The sequence below is a fragment of the Eretmochelys imbricata genome, chromosome 22 (genome assembly GCF_965152235.1).
Source record: "Eretmochelys imbricata isolate rEreImb1 chromosome 22, rEreImb1.hap1, whole genome shotgun sequence".
Taxonomy (NCBI): domain Eukaryota; kingdom Metazoa; phylum Chordata; order Testudines; family Cheloniidae; genus Eretmochelys; species Eretmochelys imbricata.
The window spans coordinates 16,589,995-16,609,302 of record NC_135593.1 but is presented as its reverse complement, the minus strand read 5'-3'; the positions used below and the strand labels follow the sequence as shown (position 1 = coordinate 16,609,302).

The 19,308-nt window shown below is 45.9% G+C and overlaps 1 protein-coding gene across 1 annotated transcript in view; it reads right to left on the bottom strand.

Annotated features, from left to right (window-relative positions):
* Window positions 1-19,308, bottom strand: part of NCAM1 (neural cell adhesion molecule 1) — a 274,693-nt gene that overhangs the window by 73,613 nt on the left and 181,772 nt on the right. Inside the window, exons 3-9 of the mRNA XM_077839698.1 lie at window positions 13,541-13,615; window positions 11,660-11,878; window positions 9,759-9,902; window positions 8,632-8,769; window positions 7,986-8,103; window positions 7,450-7,619; window positions 6,382-6,524 (exon numbers count right to left, since the gene is read on the bottom strand). Coding sequence (XP_077695824.1) covers window positions 6,382-6,524; window positions 7,450-7,619; window positions 7,986-8,103; window positions 8,632-8,769; window positions 9,759-9,902; window positions 11,660-11,878; window positions 13,541-13,615 — 1,007 coding nt within the window. The remainder of the gene's footprint in view (window positions 1-6,381; window positions 6,525-7,449; window positions 7,620-7,985; window positions 8,104-8,631; window positions 8,770-9,758; window positions 9,903-11,659; window positions 11,879-13,540; window positions 13,616-19,308) is intronic.

The following is a 19,308-nucleotide window of genomic DNA, read 5'->3' as shown; positions in this document are numbered from 1 at the left end:
GGACTTCTGCATGTTGATTCCAACCCCTGAACATTTATATTTCTCGGTATCCCAACCAAGCTCAGGTCCCATGGAAGCCTAACAAGCAAGTTACACTAACTCAGCATCATCCTCATTGTATATGTCTGGACTCACTGTGGCTACTCCACACAACGCTTATGCGATTTCCATAGATAGGTCCTTCCCCTACCCCAGAACATTCATTTCATTTCAAATCCCCTTAGAAGAGGTTGCAGAGCTCCCATATGAAATGCCAAGGAGCATTCCAACCTGACATCATCCTAAACCTTTGCCTGTGGTTTTATGCCAGGGCATTGCTTCGCTGGCATTCCAGGCTACTGCACTTTGTGTCAGTGCATGGACCTCATTGCAGTCACGTATTAATCCCCCTCCAAACCCTTTCATCTGGGGAAGAAGGTTTTAGATGAATCCAATTTGGGGTGGTAAGGGCAATGCACCCGATACATCTAACATCTCCTTGCAGCAATTGTCTAACATTCCCCTTAACTGGTTTACAGTCCCTGCAAAGTTTGCAAGCAGATGAACATAACATAAGAACGGCCATACTGAGTCAGACCAAAGGTCCATCTAGCCCAGTATCCTGTCATCCCACAGTGGCCAATACCAGGTACCCCAGAGGGAATGAACAGAACAGGTAATCATCAAGTGATCCATTCGCTGTTGCCCAGTCCCAGCCTCTGGCAAACAGAGGCTAGGGACACCATCCCTGCCCATCCTGGCTAATAGCCAGGGATGGACCCATCCTCCATGAATTTATCTAGTTCTTTTTTTAACTCTGTTATAGCCTTGGCCTTCACAACATCCTCTGTTGAGTTCCACAGGTTGACTGTGCGTCGTGTGAAGAAATACTTCCTTTTATTTGTTTTAAACCTGCTGTCTATTAATTTCATTTGGTGACCTGTAGTTCTTGTGTTATGAGGAGTAGTAAATAACACTTCCTTATTGATTTTCTCCACATCAGTCATGATTTCATACACCTAAATCATATACCCCCTTAGTCGTCTCTTTTCCAAGCTGTAAAGTCCTAGTCTTATTAATCTCTCCTCAGACGGCATCCATTCCATACCCCTAATATTTTTTGTTGCCCTTTTCTGAACTTTTTCCAAGTCCAACATATCTTTTTTGAGATGGGGCGACCACATCTGCACGCAGTATTCAAGATGTGGGGATACCATGAATTTATACAGAAGCAATATGATATTTTCTGTCTTATTATCTATCCTTTTCTTAATGATGCCCAACATTCTGTTTGCTTTTTTAACTGCCGCTGCACGTTGAGTGGATGTTTTCAGAGAAGGATCCACAATGACTCCAAGATCTCTTTCTTGAATGGTAACAGCTAATTTAGACCCCATCATTTTATATGAATAGTTGGGATTATGTTTTCCAATATGCATTACTTTGCATTTATCAGTATTGAATTTCATCTGCCTTTTTGTTGCGCAGTCACCCAGTTTTTGAGAGATCCTCTTGTAGCTCTTCGCAGTCTGCCTGGGTCTTAACTATCTTCAGTAGGAGAAAGCCCAGCTCACTCTCCAGAATAGTTGGCCTATTTCTATGCAGCAGCCTTTACCTTCTGGGGCTGGTAGCAGTTCAAAATTAAACTAGAATTGCAATCTCAATCCTAGACAGTTTCATGCTGATTGCCCAATCCCCCAAAGGCCAGGGAAAAGGGGAGCCCAGATCTGTGCTGCACAGGACCAAAGAAGCTCACGAGCTTAGTAAATTCTTAGGAAGTTTCTCTCTCTCATTGGATTCAAGCAATTAAATGAGAGCAACTTAGAAAATAAGGGATTCCTGGGAGAATTTAATGGAATTAACCCACCTGACTATTATATTTATATATGGATGATTTTGAATGTAATTAAAAGTGGGGACACATTGCAAATCAAGATTAGGAAATCCCATGCTGAAGGGACACCGTGTGCTTGAGAATCAGCACAATGAAGATTCTTGCTTATGTTATGAATACCACCACGGATTAAAAATTAAGGAACAGATCCTCAGTTGATGTATCTCGGCATAGCTCCACTAAAGTAAATGCAGCAGTGCTGATTTACACCAGCTGAGGAGCTGGCTCAATTTTTTCCCTGTCTCCTATTTCTGTTTATTTCTTGCATTTCACTTAGCCTGGACCATAAAATGGAACTAGTCACCCTTATCCACTGCTTCTCATGCGCTAATCCAATGCTGCAATGATTGGGTTGCAAATGCTGCAGAGAGAAGTGCTGAAATTCCAACAAACAACAAACTCTGTTCTCACTGAAAGTCTTTCCAACTAATTTCATTAAAACATTTCCAGATATTAACCAAAATGGGTTGATTTTTTTAAAAACAAAAACAATTTGGGGTCTCAGCTACCCTGCAGCACTGCTAATGCCAACAAATCCCTGAAACATGGCTAGACTGAGGTGCTGGGAAATTAATCTTAGAGTAGCACCAACACACCTGTGCAATTCACCCTAGAAGTTCTATCAGTCAAATTAGAACATACACTCCTTTAGCTAGACAAATTGCTACCTACAGAATGTACATCTCAGACTGTTGCATTCAGGAAGTATGAGTTTTGCAGAAGCTTCTCTACTTCAGTAACTGTGGACCTTGTAAGAGAGCCTTGGTGAAAAGAAGGCTTAACAAGATGATGTTGACACATTCACTCAGCTCTCAGTAGCACAGAAGGAGGCAGAGAATCCAGGGCGGGTTCACTATGCTCTTGAATTATCATTCCAGATTTTAGCTATTTGGTTAGGGAGAGACTCAGCATGGGATTGTATTGGCAAGAATCATTACCCTTTATTCTGCATCTCCACTGAAACGCAAAAACGAGCCTCAATACTTATCTAAAGTGCCAAAGGGCTTTCCCAAATTAGGGGAGGGGGGGGCTGGTTAGGATTGGATTTAAGAGGACAGATTGTTTATTGCCCATTTCTGAGGTGTGTTTTCACACAACCACACTGGCGAAAAACAAAGCAATGGCACTGCTTGAGGCTGACACATTCCTCCTTCTCCATCTCCTCCTGGCGTTTTAGTTGATAACTTCAACACTCCCTCATCTGGGAACAATGGGCCAGGATTCATGCTTGGCAGAAGCAAACCCTTTCATCTTCCTCAACTGGCTTTGATTTGGCCCAAACCGCTCACTCACTCTCTTTGAAGTGCTATCTGTGACTACATAGGATATGGCTAAAATACCACAAATACCTCCTTACAAATACCACATTCCCACAGAGAGCTGGGCATGGTGGCACTCATAATCCCCTTCCAGGGGGAAAACTAGCACAAAGCTCTCATTGGCTGTATGATCACTGATTGGCTGAGCAGAGCAGAAGGCACTGACTCCCACACTGACCAATGAGAACATACGTACTCTCTCTTTGGCTAGCACCTCTCGTTTGCTGTTAGGCAGATAGTAACGGTAACATGCAATGCAGATTCTGATGAGAGGCTAGGGAGCAGTAATCCTTCGGTATATACCTGGCCAGCCCGCCACCAGCATCGGCAAGATTTTAACAGCAGATACTGTACCCGATGACATTATTTTTACACAGTGCAGCTGAGAATCTTGCATGGCAAACCTTCTTTTGTGCATTAACATAAGACACTCAGCTAATGTTTCCTGGGCACGTGTGTAAGAAAACAGCCTGGTTAGTGAGAGTGTCCATCTGGAAACCTAATAGGAAACAGGACTGTAATGTCTCTGCACTGAAATGGTGAAGCCTGAACATACTGACATATACCAGATCAAAACTAACTTTATTACACCCTAATCATTGTCTTGCAAGAGGGACAAAAGAGAGTGGACTGAAATATAGCTAGCCACTTGCCCTGACTGTACGGATATCCTCTTGTATCTTTCAAAAAGACATGATCCTGTTCTCCAACACAGCAGTGATAAATACTCAAGGGAAGATAAACAAAAGGTATTCCAAATCAATAGGAAACCACTCATTACACCAACCACTCCCTTGGGCTATCTCTGCTAGCTAAGTTCTTCTGTAACGGAGATAGGCAAGTATTTTAGGACGTGACTGCACGGTACTGTAGACATGCCCTTAGTCTGTCATGGCCACAGAATTCACCTGGGTTAGCTGTTTCCACAATAGTGCTTGGGGAAAACTGCCCAACTCTCTCTCTCTCTCATTTAGAATATATGCATTCATTCTTCTGCAAAACACCAGACTCACCAGCAATAGGAATCTTATCCCAAAAGATCACAGCACTGACAACTTCAGTGTTCACTGACTGCCGTTCCTGCTCCCATTGTCTGTACACTAGATGGTGAATTCTTTGAGACTGGGACATAAGATAAAGTGTTCAAAGTGCCAAAGTGACTTAGGTGCCTAAATCCCATTTCCAAAACCAACATAGGGACGGATTTTCAAAAGTACATAGGTGCCTGACTCCCAGGTAAGCTCCTAAGTGCCTACAGGCCAATGCCTAAGTCACTTTTGATTTGGGCACTTTGAAAACAGCACTCTTTGTCCCAAAGTTGAGGCTTATCTGTTTCTCTGAGCTTTGTAGGAGCAGGTGAGGAGGTGGGGGAGGGGAGAAGGGTAGAGAGTGTCATTTCCTGGACATTTTGACCTATTGAGTTTTTTTGAATGTCTGTATCATTAATCTGCACCTAAGGCATTGCATATGAGCTTTTAATAAACAGGAACCAATCACATAAATACCTGCCGGGAAGGTACCTAACACATGAGAGATTTATACATAAAACAAACAACCCTGGAATGAGGGACTCTGCCAGTACATCAGACATACGGTAGTAGTTTGAATCTTTGCATTTTCCTCCTATCTACATAAGAAACTATCCAAATATGCACCATAGTTCCTTAATATAGATCACTGACTCAACAGCATCAAACAGGATATGTGAGTCTCAAAATAATTAGCAGTTTTGCAGCTGAGACCTCATTAGCTAAATTGGGCTAGACAGGCAGCGGAATATGGAAAGAGCGGGTTCCTCTGGGAGATTTCTATGCGATTTAGTCTTCTGTTTTCAATTTCTATTCGCTACACAAAAGTTCTTTCCCTAAGATGCAGGAAATCAAGACTCCAGATCCCATTCTCCCTGGCTTCTCAAATACCTTTCCTGGATGGAAGCAAACCTGTGAATACCCTGGTCCAGTTGCCCCAATGCAATATGGGTCTGAGCCAAATCCCACTGAAGGCAATGGGATCTTTTCATTGACCTCACTGAGCTATAGAGTAGGCCCTCTACTGAGCCCAATGGAACTTATCCCTTTCCTAAAGGGGAGGGGGAAGCCTGGTTGTTTTTGATCTCAGGCAATGGATTATGCATCATCACTACACTGAAAAGAGGAGACTGATGACACAACACAAAGGGCCCATTACTGCAGGAATAGGCTGTGTGGCTGGTTCTAAGACAGTGTCTTGCTCAGTCTGTGTTTCTACCATGCACTCCCAAGTCCCCTTGTCTTCACACTGACTCAGACCCTCTAAAGGGTTCAGGCCGCTAACCACTACAAGTGGCCTGTCGTTACAGAATAAGCAATGAGCACTATCTAATTTACTATTTGCCTAAAGGTAGTTCAATGTTGAAGCTAGGTTCTCCCTTCTGGCTCAGTTGCCTTTTATGTGACTCTCATAACAATGGACAGAGGTCCCCAAATCTCCACTTATTACGCCCTTAAGACAGCTAGCGGCAAATCAAGCCAGAACGATTATTTACAGAAAGCCTGCTAATTATTTTTGCCTTTAAAAACAAAATGATATCAGTATGTGATTCACGATACAGGTGAACACAAAGGCAACCAGTGTTTGTGCCCAGAGTACGTGCAGTGGGAGTGTACGATACAGGGGGGCAAGAAAAAATTAACAGGCTCATTTTGGTCCATTGCATCTTTGAGAGATGCTTTTTTCCCCTAGGATGGTTCTACCACCATGATGAGGTCACTGAGCACACTGGAATTAGGCACCCGTTTCCACCCACCACAGTGGAACCAAAGAGTGGACTGTTTCCTGGAAACTCCTGTGTAAAGGATCCCCAGTTTGGTGCTTTAATGCAATTCTCTGAAGCCTCAGAAGTAGGAACTAAGGAGAGAGAAACATGGCGGGAGCAGAGCCGCAACGAAAGGGTATAGCTCCACTGACTTCAATGCAGCAAGACCAATTTACACCAGCCAGGGCTCTAATGACAAATACCAAGCTCACAGGTGCCTTGTGCAGCAAGGCAGGGTCTTATAATAGACAGAGAGGGGGAACTGCCCCGATTTCAGTGTGCATCTGCATGACATCATCATGTCTTCTGGCTCAGCAGAGAAGAGTGGGAGGCATGGCAGACATGAGCTGCTCTGAGCCATGTTACTGAGGTCCTGGCTTTGGGAGCCGTTATACCTTCTCTTCATTGCTGATGTTCCGGGTGGAGGTTCTCCAGGTGATGGAGGGGATTGGGTCCCCTGAAGCCTCGCAAGTCAGTGTGATCTGGTCCTCCAGTTCCATGGCAGTTTTGTTCTCCACATAAGTGATTTTGGGTTTTGCTGGAAAGGAAGCACAATGGGTTTTTTGGCCACTGCTAAGAAGCAAGGCTGCCTGGAATTAGCGAATTCTGAACTGAAACCATCTATTAGACAAAAAGGCTTTTGCATTGCTACTTTCAGAGAGAATTGCTTCAGCAGGCAGAGGGGCAGCATGGTGTGCCCTCCCCTCCTCTGCTCCAGCTAGCCCTGGCTTCTAGTTTGGCAAAACTAAAAATGAGCCCAGCTAAGCCCCTGGAGCAAGCACACCGAAGCTGTTTCAGGAAAGCCAGGAAGGAGACTAGAAAAGGTAAGGTTAACTTTTGTTGTTTGACAACCACCTTTGTGTGAGCTGGGTTTTTTAACTCAGATCTCTGCACACACACACACGCACACACACAAAAGGTCGTGATAAATGGCAATAAACAGCTGGAAGAAACTGACAACTTCACAAGGGCTAACTATAATGTTTTCCCTAATGCAGCTAAGGGTGAAATTCACCCCAATGCAGAGCTTTCAAAAGTCCCACTCAAAACCTAAAGGCTTGACCTAATGTCCACAGAAATCAAAGGGAAAATCTCCCATTGACTTTGGATTCAACCCTAAAAGCTTGAAAAGCATCTGAGTGGCACACAGCCTAGTGCTGACCCCCTGCAGGGGAGGGTAAAATTTCAGCCATAAGAAACAAGAAATGGAATAGACTCAGTATTTCACAGTGACCATCGGCATCTCTTGTCTGGTACACAGCATAGTGCTGGCATGGAGGCTGAGACTAATTCAGCAAGCACACCCAGTGTCTGAGCCAGACATACTTGCTGGGTAGGTAGGGCATGCTGCTTCCAGTTTATAGCAATGAGCTGCCAATGGCCAGCTGGGGTCTCTGACCAGTCTGTAGGGAGTGGGGCGGGGAGGGAAGGAGCTATATCAAGCCTGTTATTGCCCTGTTTACCGAAGACTTTGAGGTGGATAATGGCATCCTGCTTTCCGGCCTTGTTCTCAGCGATGCAGGTGTACTCAGCCTCATCGCTCTTCTCTACCTTCTTGATGGTCAGCTCGGAGCCATCATAGTTGAAGTCATATTTCTCGTCATCGTCCCCCCGTTCTATCAGGTCCCCATCCCTGCAGGACACAAAACAAGCAGGTTGGGTGGGAAGTTAATGCTGGCTGGTTTTTAGAACATCTGTATTTCTAAATTTAGCTTCTTTGTTTGGGAGGAAGGACAATTTCCCCATGGTAACACCTGTCTCACACTTGTTTTCCTCCTTTGGTTGCATCCTCAGTACCCTTGCCTTGGAATCCTGTGCCATGGAGTTCTTCACCTGTAAACATCCCTCATGCTAACTAGCTAAATTAAAATTGTGCCATTCCCCGCTGTGACCGGCTCTGCTCAATCAGAGATGCAGATGGAAGCAGCACTCACGTCAAGTGCCTCAGTTAAAACATCCATACTCTTAAACCATGTAAACTGTGCTTAGAGTATCTTACTTCATCCAGCGCATGGCTGGCTCAGGAAAGCCATCAGCATCACACATTAAGGTGACAGACTGGCTGAGGTTGGCCGTAGCATTCATGGTGTTCTGTCTGGCACGGACAGAAGGAGGCACTGGAAGAAAAAGAAGTTGGGTTAGAGAGAGGGGAAAAGAACAGGTGGGTAGAAAATAACCAGGTAAGGAAGTTTCCTGCCCTCTGCCATACACACAAATCAGTCCATTGAATCACAACCTTGCGCCAAAGGGAGCACGTCACCTGCAGGTTTGCACCTATACATTTGATGCACAGGGTCTCTATCAAATGATGGGAGGAAAAGGACCCACATTGCACAGAAGATGGTCTGTTGGACAAAACCATCCATGAATCAAAATGAGGGCCATCTCTCACTTTGAGCTATGAGACATTCAAGCTTATTCCTGACATGAAAATTTCCTGTAAACATCTTGTAAATGCCAAATTGATTTCATGGGTGTGTTTATTTGACACAGCAGAGTGAGATTAATAAGCCTCATGGATCATGATTCTGACAGTTCACAAGTGTGAACTGATGATCGTGTCTCTCCTTCCAAGACAAGTGTGCAGCAGCCTATAACCCAAGTAGCACAGGTCCCCTCCACTGCCAGGGCTCCAAGCTGCTCACCATTCACAATGACCTGAATATCCTTGAAATTGACCTCCCCACGAGCCAGGATTCTGCCCTCACAGCGGTACGTCCCCTCATCCGTTTTCTTGATTCCCCGGATTTGCAGGAAGTTGTTGGGCAGGACTACAAATCGGACTAGAAGAGAAAAAGGAAGCTTCAGTCAAGGATCATTTAGAGAGAGCTCTGCAACCAATGGGCACTTCCCCACCCCCCTTACAGCTTGGAGACAGAACTTAATGTAATGTAACTTCCCTTTCCATCAGAGTAATGAAAGTCACCCCCATAATCAGATCTGACATTGCCAGGAAAGAACTCATCCAGGAGAGATTCCCTCACACAGCAAGCTAAGAGGCAGTGGGGACAAACCGCTTTGTTATTTTACAACCAGCACTTTTATTTTACTTTAAGTTTAATCAATACCTGGCTTGGGCCAATGAACCATTTACTGCTTGTCTCCCAGGGGAGTGGAGTCTGGTCTTAAATAATGATAATACCTAGCTCTAATATAGCATTTTTCATCAGTAAATCTCAAAGCACTTCACAATCCTTTAGTGCGTGTATCCTCACACCACCGCTATGAAGTAGAGCAGGGCTATAGCCCCCTTTTCTAGATTGGGAGCTGAGGCACAGGCAGGCTGAGAGACTTGCCCAAGGTCTCACAGCGAGACTGTGGCAAAGCGCCTAGACTGACGGGCTGGGAAACGCTGCAGAGGCAACACTGCTCACGTGCTCAGGGGAGACAGTGCTCTGGAGTGACATCAGCTCACAAAATCCATAGATGGGCTCCACTGTGTGCAGCTCCTTGGCCCAGGGTAGGGGAAATGGGAGGGCTCTGGCCAGGACAGGCTAACTACTTGGCGTCTTTAAATCCAGACTGGATTTCTCTTTCAACTCTATTTCAACTACTAGATGCTGCCTTTTAATGCAATTCCTGGGTGAGGTTCTCTGGCCTGTGTTATGGAGATCAGGCTGGATGATCATAATGGTCCCAGGAGGCCAAACCTAATGTGTGCCATTTTACCCTCACTGCTCTGAGTTCCCTGTGCCTACTTGTCCATTTGCCACCCCGGCAGACCTACACAAGGCCTCTGAAAGGGCAAGTGCCAAGACCTCTCATTCCTTACCATCTTTTTTCAGGACAACATCCCTGTCCTTATGCTTCCACATAATGGTGGGAGGCAGCGAGCTGAGCACATCACACACAATCACAGCATCTTCCCCCTCCTGGAACTCCTGAGGGGTGGGAGCATTCCTGAACATCAGCTTCTCTGAAAACAAGGAGAGCAACAGGACAATGGAGCTGCTGCCCCAGCGAGTTGTGGGCACCATCTGAATTGCAAGGCACGTTGCCAACTAAAAGCAAAGATGAAACAATGATACACATGCACGAACCCACTTGGGATGCTCACGCCATACCAATGTGTGTAGCTTGGCATTGGCATCCTGCACTATGGTATAGGAACCCTGTGCTAGTTACACACCAAGAGGCGACTGGATTCACAAGAGTGTCCATATTTGGATGTTGTGTTATGGGAAAGCCAAACGCAAAACCTCCCAGCTGGTAGGGAAGGAACAGCTAGGATAGCTTTGCCAGCTGAGGGCTACTATGGGCCTCCTGAATGCAGGATCCCCCATGGGGCTGTGCTGAGCCCTGATCCTGCCTCATCCCAATGCTGCCTGATCTGCACCAGGCACATCATTCCATGCTTATCTCCCAGACATTCATGTCACACTGGGCTCTACCTTCGCACCTCACTATCTTGCATCAAAGATTTTAGTGGGGTCTCCAGCAGGGGTGAAGGACCCTTTCTAAGCTCCAAGCACGTTCTGCAAACTGCAAAGACCACGGGATTGTCCAGCTCTGTGATTGGAGATACTGGCTGTTCTGTTTCTACCCAGGTCTCAGAGCAGTGGGCCTGAGAGCAGAGGCTCCAGAAAGTGGCTACCACAACCTCTGTTGTGGACAGGGACTGCTGGAGCTGGCTGTCTCCCCAGCCTACTTGCTGTGCAGAGACCCTGGGTAACAAGAAGCGAGCAAAGCATGTATGATAGTAACAGTCATCACAGCCAATCAACCCCTTGCTTTATCCGTCGCACACCATTAAGCAGGTCAATGCAGGGTCGCTGAATGGCTTGAGCAAAGGGTGTGTTAGGAATGGCCTTCCTGGCCCTGAACTATTCAGTTTAGCCTATGGATCCCTTTGCTTGGCTCCTGACAGCGGTATGGGCCAGGGACCATTCACACAACCAGAAGTAACCCTCAGGCTGAGCTCTCAGTCTCCCCGCTAACAGCATGTTGGTGACACCAGGAGGGTCTGGTTTGGATGGAGGAACATGAATTAGATGGGGAAGAGCAGCAAATGAGGAATGTGGCTCTGAGGCCAACCTGACAAATCACAGGGTTAACTGAGAGGAAATATGGAAGTTGCCCACTGCTAGCTGGCGAGCTTGAGACACAAAGGCCAGCCTGGCCTGGGCAGTGATGTAAACACTGTCCACGAATGGCTTTTCACTGTTTGCTCAAATAAATTGGTTAGTCTCTAAGGTGCCACAAGTACTCCTTTTCTTTTTGCGAATACAGACTAACACGGCTGTTACTCTGAAATCTGTTTCTCTCAGTAACTCTGACAACAGAGATGGGCGGGGGGTCAGTCAGACAAATACCATGACTACCTCCGTCCCATCTCCCTTTGTGGGACAAACTCCCCTCTTCCCATATCCTTCACAGACCAGCTCTTCTCCTAGCTTCTCACAGGTGAGCGTCTCCTCACAGGCAAGGCTGCCCACCACTTTCCAGCCTCCTGTTCATGTCCCTCCCCACCCTTCTTCACAGTCAACACTCCCCTCACTGCTAAGGGAGGAATGGGCTCCTCTTTGACAGCCTTCCACTTCCCAGTCTGTTTGGGAGGTGGCTCCCCTTCCTGGCCACCCCTCACTAACAAGAGCCACATCTCCTCAGCAAGTCCCTTGGCCTCCCCTCAGAAGAGCCCGACCCCAAAGCAGGCTCCCAGAGCCGTGCTCTTACGGAAGATTTTCACGTTGACGGTGGCCTCGGAGTCGCCCTCCTCCTCACTGGTGACGACACACTTGTAGATGCCAGCATCATCGATGTTGGCGCTGTAAATGGTGAGGGTGGAGGAGAAGTCATCGTTCCGCACCACTGAGATGCGCTGCTGGTTGGGCGTCAGCTTCTCGCCGTTGGGGGAGAACCAGGAAATGTCTTTGGCTTTGGCTTCCCCAGTCACTAGAAATGAAACAAAGCACATTGGACCTGCTCCCTCTCAGCCAGCCAGGGCCCTGGTGGCCATCACCTGCAGGGTTGTGGAAAGGGCCCAGACTAGGCAAAGGATTTCTGATGCCCGGGCAGCGTGGGGCATGCTTACTGAGCTGGGTTTGTGAGAGTGCCCACCCCACCTGAGGGGGCACGTTTAAGCCCCCTTGGATTTGTTGACAAGCTCAGATGCCAGAGGGCTAATCCCAGCAGTGTCTCACACATTATACACTATGTTCTGGCTCCACCAGGGACAGCTTCCCACCCTCACAGAAAGACATCTATTAGCTGCTGCCCCATGCAGCCAAAAGGAGCAGCTGCCCATTTCAGGCTTGGAATGGCCTCATATACATCCCTGCGGTCTTCTTCCCCCATCCCACTCAGCATGGAAACACAGCACTCCTCCTGCTCCAATAAATATCCCTGTTTGCAGGTTGTGCTGGGGCATTGCATTGCAAACCAAGCTGGTTAAATTGCTGCACCAGCGCATCAAGCAAGTTAAACCTGCCACTGCATCTGATGCATATCAAAGCAGCTTGTAAGGACCCATCTCTTGGAGCTCACGTTTCATGGTTTTCCCATGTGGCTTTGCTATTTGTTCAGAGGAATCTGTCAGAGGAAATTTAACCAATCCCATTTGCTGAGACCAAGGTGGAGTCATCACAGTAGCACTTACTCAGAGGACACTTTTGCCTTCAAAGCACTTTACATACATTAACAAATGACACTGCACTGCGCTAGCCTAGGTCCCACAGCCTCCTCCCTTGCTCTAACGAGGAAATGCTTGGGGAAGTCAGACACTCCACCACTGGAACTTGGCTCCAAGCCATGTTTTAATGTTTGCTCAGTGTCATGCTTTGGTTTAGGGGTGACCTAGGATCATTTGTTATCATACCAGTGTTGCACCCAGGCAACCAATTCACCCAGGCAAACCAGGCCAGTTGCTTTACAGGGAAACCTGTAGCCAGTAGCATGTGTGTGTGCTGAAATGCGGTGTGCTGCAGTAATTGTGCAGTACCACACGGGATGCATGCTTCTTTCACCCAGCTGGTTGGAGCAAGTGGCAGGAAGGATGATATTAAAAATGCAGGATTCCTGTGGTATTAAAATCCTTGGGGGCTGAGGTGGAGATTTTCAAAGCTGCCCAAGGGGCTTGGAATCCAAGCTCCCATTCAAGCTCTTGGAAATTGGGTATCAGAATCCCCCAGATGATTTTGAAAAATCTCGGACCTAATACGAATACTTCTAAAACAAAAAAGACCAATGCTGAGATGTGATGTAACACATTTCTGGGGCATCTCTTCTGGGTTCTTCGGGGTTCTGGGATGGCTCGTTTTTGGTTGTTTTATTGTTACAAAAACCTGCTAAGAGCTGCCTTCTCTTCCCAGCCCCAGGAAGTGGGTCTTTACTCTCCCAGCCCAACCACCTCTGTCACCTTTGCTATTATACCTGCGATTGCTTTTGATCTGCTTGAATTACAAAATAAAAAACCAAAAACCCAACAACAACATGGAGAATTAAATGGCATGTCCCTGTACATGTGAATATGTCTGGGGCTGAGTGGAGTGGGTTCCCCAAAAGTGACTCAACAAACATGGCTGGAAAATCCTGACAGCGGCAGCCGACAGCACTCACCTTGACATAAGAAGAATTTGGATTCTCCTACGCTGATCTCCACCTGACTTGGAACAATATCCACTTGTAGAGACACTGGGAAAGAATGCAAAGCAGGAGTCAGGCAACTGGAGTCATCCAGCAGAAAACTGTCCTGCCTCTTGGGACTCTGTCAGCTCAGCAATGGAAGGGCAAGGGCTCTTAACTCCAGTTCTAACGCTCCCAGCCAGCGTTTGATTATACACAGCCTTCCATCCCTAAGGATCTCAAAGAGCCTGTAACGATATGAGCCACTTCCACCTCTTCCTGTGCCTACACAGAAAGGTATGGAAGGAGCTGCGTTACCGGTGATCTGTTGTACACCAAGATATGGGCTGCACGTCATGCTTGGAGGTGGACTGGAGAGTGCAGTAATAAGACCACACATTTGGGAACCCTATTATTTGTGGTTACTGCATCACACGGAAGGCATCGTGGAAGGAAGGGGCTGCAATGAAAAGAAGGTGGCGGCTTAGTGGGCTTGAAATGGGAGGGTGTTCAGTGCATAAAGGGGAAAGCAGAGAAAGGAACAGAGCTGGCAGTGGGAGAAGAGAATCCCAATTTGAGTCTGGCAACGAAGTAACATGCTTCAGGCTGTTCAGCTGCTCAAGTATATACTGACTCTGTGCTTTCCTTACACACTCAAGGTTTGTATGCTGCTTAGCTTCACAGCTGCTCTCACCCTGCCATGTGTTTGCCTCACATTTGCATAGAGAATTATTGCCATAACACACATGTATCAGTGCTTGTGTCCATCAAAACAGCAACTGCACTGTCCAAGATATGGGTGTGAGATTCTGAGCATCACTATTTTTCTTTAAAGTTTGCAGGCATCATGTGTTGAGCACTGGCAGACAGCAGTGACACATTGTTCCCGTGACTTGTGTTGAGGGCTTGCAGCTCAGCAGAGGACAGTCCCTATCCTGAGAGGCTACTAATATTCACTCTTCCTCAAAATAGGGCAAAGCTACTGGAAGTGGAGCAAGCACTGTGACAAGCAGAGCAGCATTCATAGATAAGTCATTTACGCCTCATAAGGCTATTTAGGCCTCTTCATTTTTGCATTGTCTTTGCTCTTTGTGTTGCAGAAGCACAGTTACTATCCGAATGATCTAGGACTGGACTCATTGGCAGGCTCTGGCTGCTTTGCACTGCCCTGGCAGCTATAAACCCAATTTAAATGGCCCATTAAACCAGGTTAATGGCTGCTCTGTGTCACCAGAGCAGTGCAACACGGCCAGAGGAGAGTACCAGCGCATCTGGCCCTTTGAGCCCAAAGAGAATTGTTTTAAAAATAATCCAGGCATGAATGTAAACAGGCTGGATCAGGAGTCCAGAGAGAACACTGAGGACCCTTTGGCTGTGAGAGATTAAAACAGTTCTTAGGACTACAGAGCTCCAGCCCTTTAAATCTTCCTCTTGGAAAACTCCACTTCACTCACATGTCTTGTCTGGAGGTTACTGTCGCTCCTTCCTGTTTTCAATAAAGTACAGGCTGCCCTTTTAGCTCTTGCATTCAGCCCGTTTTATTTCTGTGTAATCTAATTTCTCTCAACCATATTACCTTAATATAATTCACTCCCAGACAGAACTGCAGGTACAAAAGGCCAGACATAATAAACGGCTAAAGGTTTATTAGATCCAGTGCAGTGAGAACTAAATAGCTTAGTTCTATTAATCCTCCTGACATTGTGCAGTTTACACCATGCATCATGTATGGAATAGCTCCTTCTCAGTGGGTCATTGCTCTGTGAAGCAAGTACAAAGGTATTAAAAGAGTTCTTACCCTTTGAAACCCAGGCCACCAAAACCCAGAGCACCATGTCTCTGCAGCGCAGCTATGGCTGCTTACAGGGGGATTAGCATTCTGCTTCAGAACAGAACCAGACAGAGGGGGACACCATCAAAAACTCAAGGCATGTCAGTCTGCAGCAACTGCAGTATTGTCAAAGTATGCAAAGATGCTACAATGATGCATTTATACGGGGGCTGAGTTTTAATGGTTCCTAGTATAAATGGGCCCAAGTCTAAGAGGTAGGGTATCAGGAGAGGGGAGGCAAGTTTTTATAAACTAAATTAAAGCCCACTATTAGAGCCTTTATAAGAGGTTTTCAGTTTGATCAGTTTAATCTATCTCGGATGCCATTTTGTCTCCAGATTTTGAATGATGGCTCCAAATTTAGAATTGGACTGTCTGGACCAACGAATCCTTAGTATGGCTCAAGTGCTAACAACTTACTAAGAAGTGTTCAGGAACCTCTGAGTGAGCAATTTGCTGTGTATTTCTGTGTATCACTGAAATAAGTTCAAAGGCTTCGGTAATCAACATAAAACAATCCTAGGTAAATATTCAGTCTATAGCTATTCTGGACTAGGCAAAGTCTGAAACAGAAACACAGGCTAAAATTTACAATGGCAGGAGCCTAAAGATTGGCTCCTAAATTGTATTTAGAAATCTAAACAAGAAGCCAGGTTTTCAAAAGCAACCAACAGCTTTGATTGAAGGCATCTGGAGCTGCGGGGTGCTCAGCACTTTTGAAAAGCAGGTCACTTAAGTAAAGATTTAGGAGCTTACATTTAGGTACCTATGACTGAAAATCCAGATTTTTTTTTTAAAAATGGATTAATATTTAACAAAGCAAAGAGAAGCAACTGATCAGTAATGTCAACAAACCAAAACAAAAAAGGGGAAATAATATCTACTGAAATAATCCTGCTTGGGTCCAGCAGGGGGAAGGTTGAGATGCAAATCAACCAACGGAGGAAAGTCAGGGCCACAGCCAATTCCCCCATCCCAAACTTGCCCTGTCCTGCACCTCACTATAATCTGAGCAAGGCTCCGAGTTTCTGCTCATATTCTGGTTTCTGTCTGATTTGCGTTACTCTTGCAGCACTACCATACAAACAAGAAAAGATCCTAACTCACCCTTTCCTCTGCATCCCCAATCAAGCAGTGCTTGGTGCTCAACAGCCCGGAAGACAAGTGCCCTTTCTTCCAGCACCCTGAATCTCAGAGCACCATTCCTTCATGGTGTAAGTTATGAGGCATTAGAAATAATTGGACACTCGCTCTCTGCCAGATGGAGCCTGATGCTGCATCAGCTCCCTGGCCTAACAAGACCAGGTCAAATAAGAATTTCAGGAGGCCAGACCTAATGTGTGTTATTTTTAAATCGCAGCCATTAGTTTGCAGAAAACAATCATCTAAATGGAGCTCTTTCTCCATCCTGCGTTGCCAGAGCATTTCTCATCCCGTCTACTGCAAATGCTTTATCTGTCACCTTTAGTCTTTTGGTTCCACAGTATTTGTGGCCTTTTCCCAGGGGCTGCTCACTTCACTGTTAAACCATGAAGACATTCATCTCAGATGCCTGCTCTTTCTCAGTCTTTAAAACATTCCTCTCAAAGGAATCGCCATATCTCATAAATCAATGGCATCGTTCCTTATCACGACCGAGGAAAAGGACATGTGCTGCTGAATTACTCAATGACTGGACTACAGGCATTAAGCCCCAGAGCTCTTTGAATATACAGAACAGATGCAGGAGCTTTGTCATCATTCCAGTGTTCAAACAAATGACTAAAGAAGGGCAAGAAACCAAATAAAAACCACAAAATAATAATAATGGAGGTGGATGACTATTTTCAAACATTACAAACGCTTAGCTCTCACTTTTTATCTGCAGAGGGCCTCGCTCACTCAGATGTAAATCCCACTGAAGCCAACAGAGTTTATTATAAAAACACAGTACAAAGCTTTTAACAAAAATCCTTAAACATAGTCCATTTGTCACCCCAGTGCATGTAGTTCTTAAAATCCCACAGCATCTACTCCAGGTGAGCTGGTAATGGAAGATGATAGGAAGGCAGAGCTGCTCAATGCCTACTTTGCTTCAGCCTTCTCACAAAAACATATGACCAGACAACTAGCGAAGTTACCACAGACAATAAAGGGGAAGGGATGCAGATCAGGATAAGAAAAGAAGACATCAGAGATCTTCTGACCAATTTGAATGAATTCAAATCAGTGGGGCGGGATGCTATTCACACCAGGACACTGAAGAAACTAACTGAGGAAATCTTGGAGCCACTGGCAATAATATTTACATGCTCATGGATGACAGGAAAGGCCCTGGAAGACTGGAGAAGGGCTAACATAATGCCCATCTTTTAAAAGGGGGAAAAGGAGGAGCCAGGAAACTACAGACCAGACAGCCTGAGTTCGATGCCTGGAAAGCTACTAGAACAATGTATAAAACATTCAATTTGTGAATACCTGGAGGATGAAGGGGGAAGGTGGTGGACATAATATACCTGGACTTCAGCAAGACTTTGGACACAGTCCCACATGACATTCTGATAAGTAAGATGGAGAAATGCGGGCTCCGCAGAACCACCATTAAGTGGACACATAATTGGTTAACAACTGAAAACAAAGAGTAACTATTAATGGAATGTCGGATTGGAGGGAGCTCTCAAGTGGGGTTCCATCTGTTCTGGATCCAGTGCTGTTTAACACCTTTATTAATGACCTGGATGTAGGTATAGAGAGCAAGTTTGATCAAGTCTGCAGATGACACAAAGCTAGGGGGTTTGGAGGATAGAGCTAAACTTCAGAGGGATCTTAATAAATTGGAGAACTAGACTATAAACAACAAAATGAAATTCAACAATGACAAATGTGAGGTGCTACACTCAGGGAAGAAAAACCAAATGCAAAAATACAGACTGGGGGAAAACTGGCTTGGCAGCAGCACTGCTGGGAAGGATCTGGGAGTTGTGGTGGATCTCAACCTCAACATGAGGCAACAATGTGATGCTGTGGAGAAAACAGCAAATGCAGTTTTAGGTTGTATTAACAGAGGCATAGCATGCAAGTCACAGGACGTGATAATACCATACCGCTCTACTCAGCACTGGTTAGGCCTCAGCTGGAGTAGTCTGTCCCATTGTGATCACCAATGTATGGAAAGGATGTAGAGGAAACTGGAAAGGATCCAGAGGTGAGCGACAAACATGACTGAAGGGATGGAATGCAAGCCATACGAGCAAAGGCTGAAGGAACTGGGTATGTTCAGTTTAGAAAAGGGGAGATTAAGGGGGGACATGCTAGCGGTCTTTAGATACTTGAAAGGCTGCCACAAAAAAAAGATGGAAAAAATTGTTCTCTTTCGCCACAGAGAACAGACAAGAGGCAATGGGTTCAAACTACAGCATAGGAGATTTAGATTAAGTTTCAGGAAAAAACTTCCTAACGGTCAGAACAGTAGGACAATGGAACAGAGGCCTCGAGAGATTGTGGAAGCTCCTTCACTTGTGGTTTTCAAAAGGAGGCTGGAGCCATCTGCCTTGGATGGTTTAGACACAACAAATCCTGCATTTTGGCAGGGGCTTTGAGTAGATGACCCCTGCGGTCCCATCTAACCCTATGATTCTATGATCTGCTTCATTTAAAGGGGCCAATCACCCTGTGACTTAGCTGAAAAGAATAGGCTCCTGCATCAGGGCTCAAATTCTCAGGCTCTGGCTAAGTGTTTCTACAAATTACATCCTCTAATACATAAATTGTGGCTGAATGTTAAATGATTCCTAATCACGCTGCACATGCTGCCTACCCAGGCTGTGGAGTGTCACTTGACTCTTGCTGCAACGTCCCACAGGGCTCATTCAGGCTTCTAACGATCCAAGAAAATTGTTCGCTCAAGACCCACATGGAGACAGGGTATTTTGGGGTCCTGGAGAACCCCAGA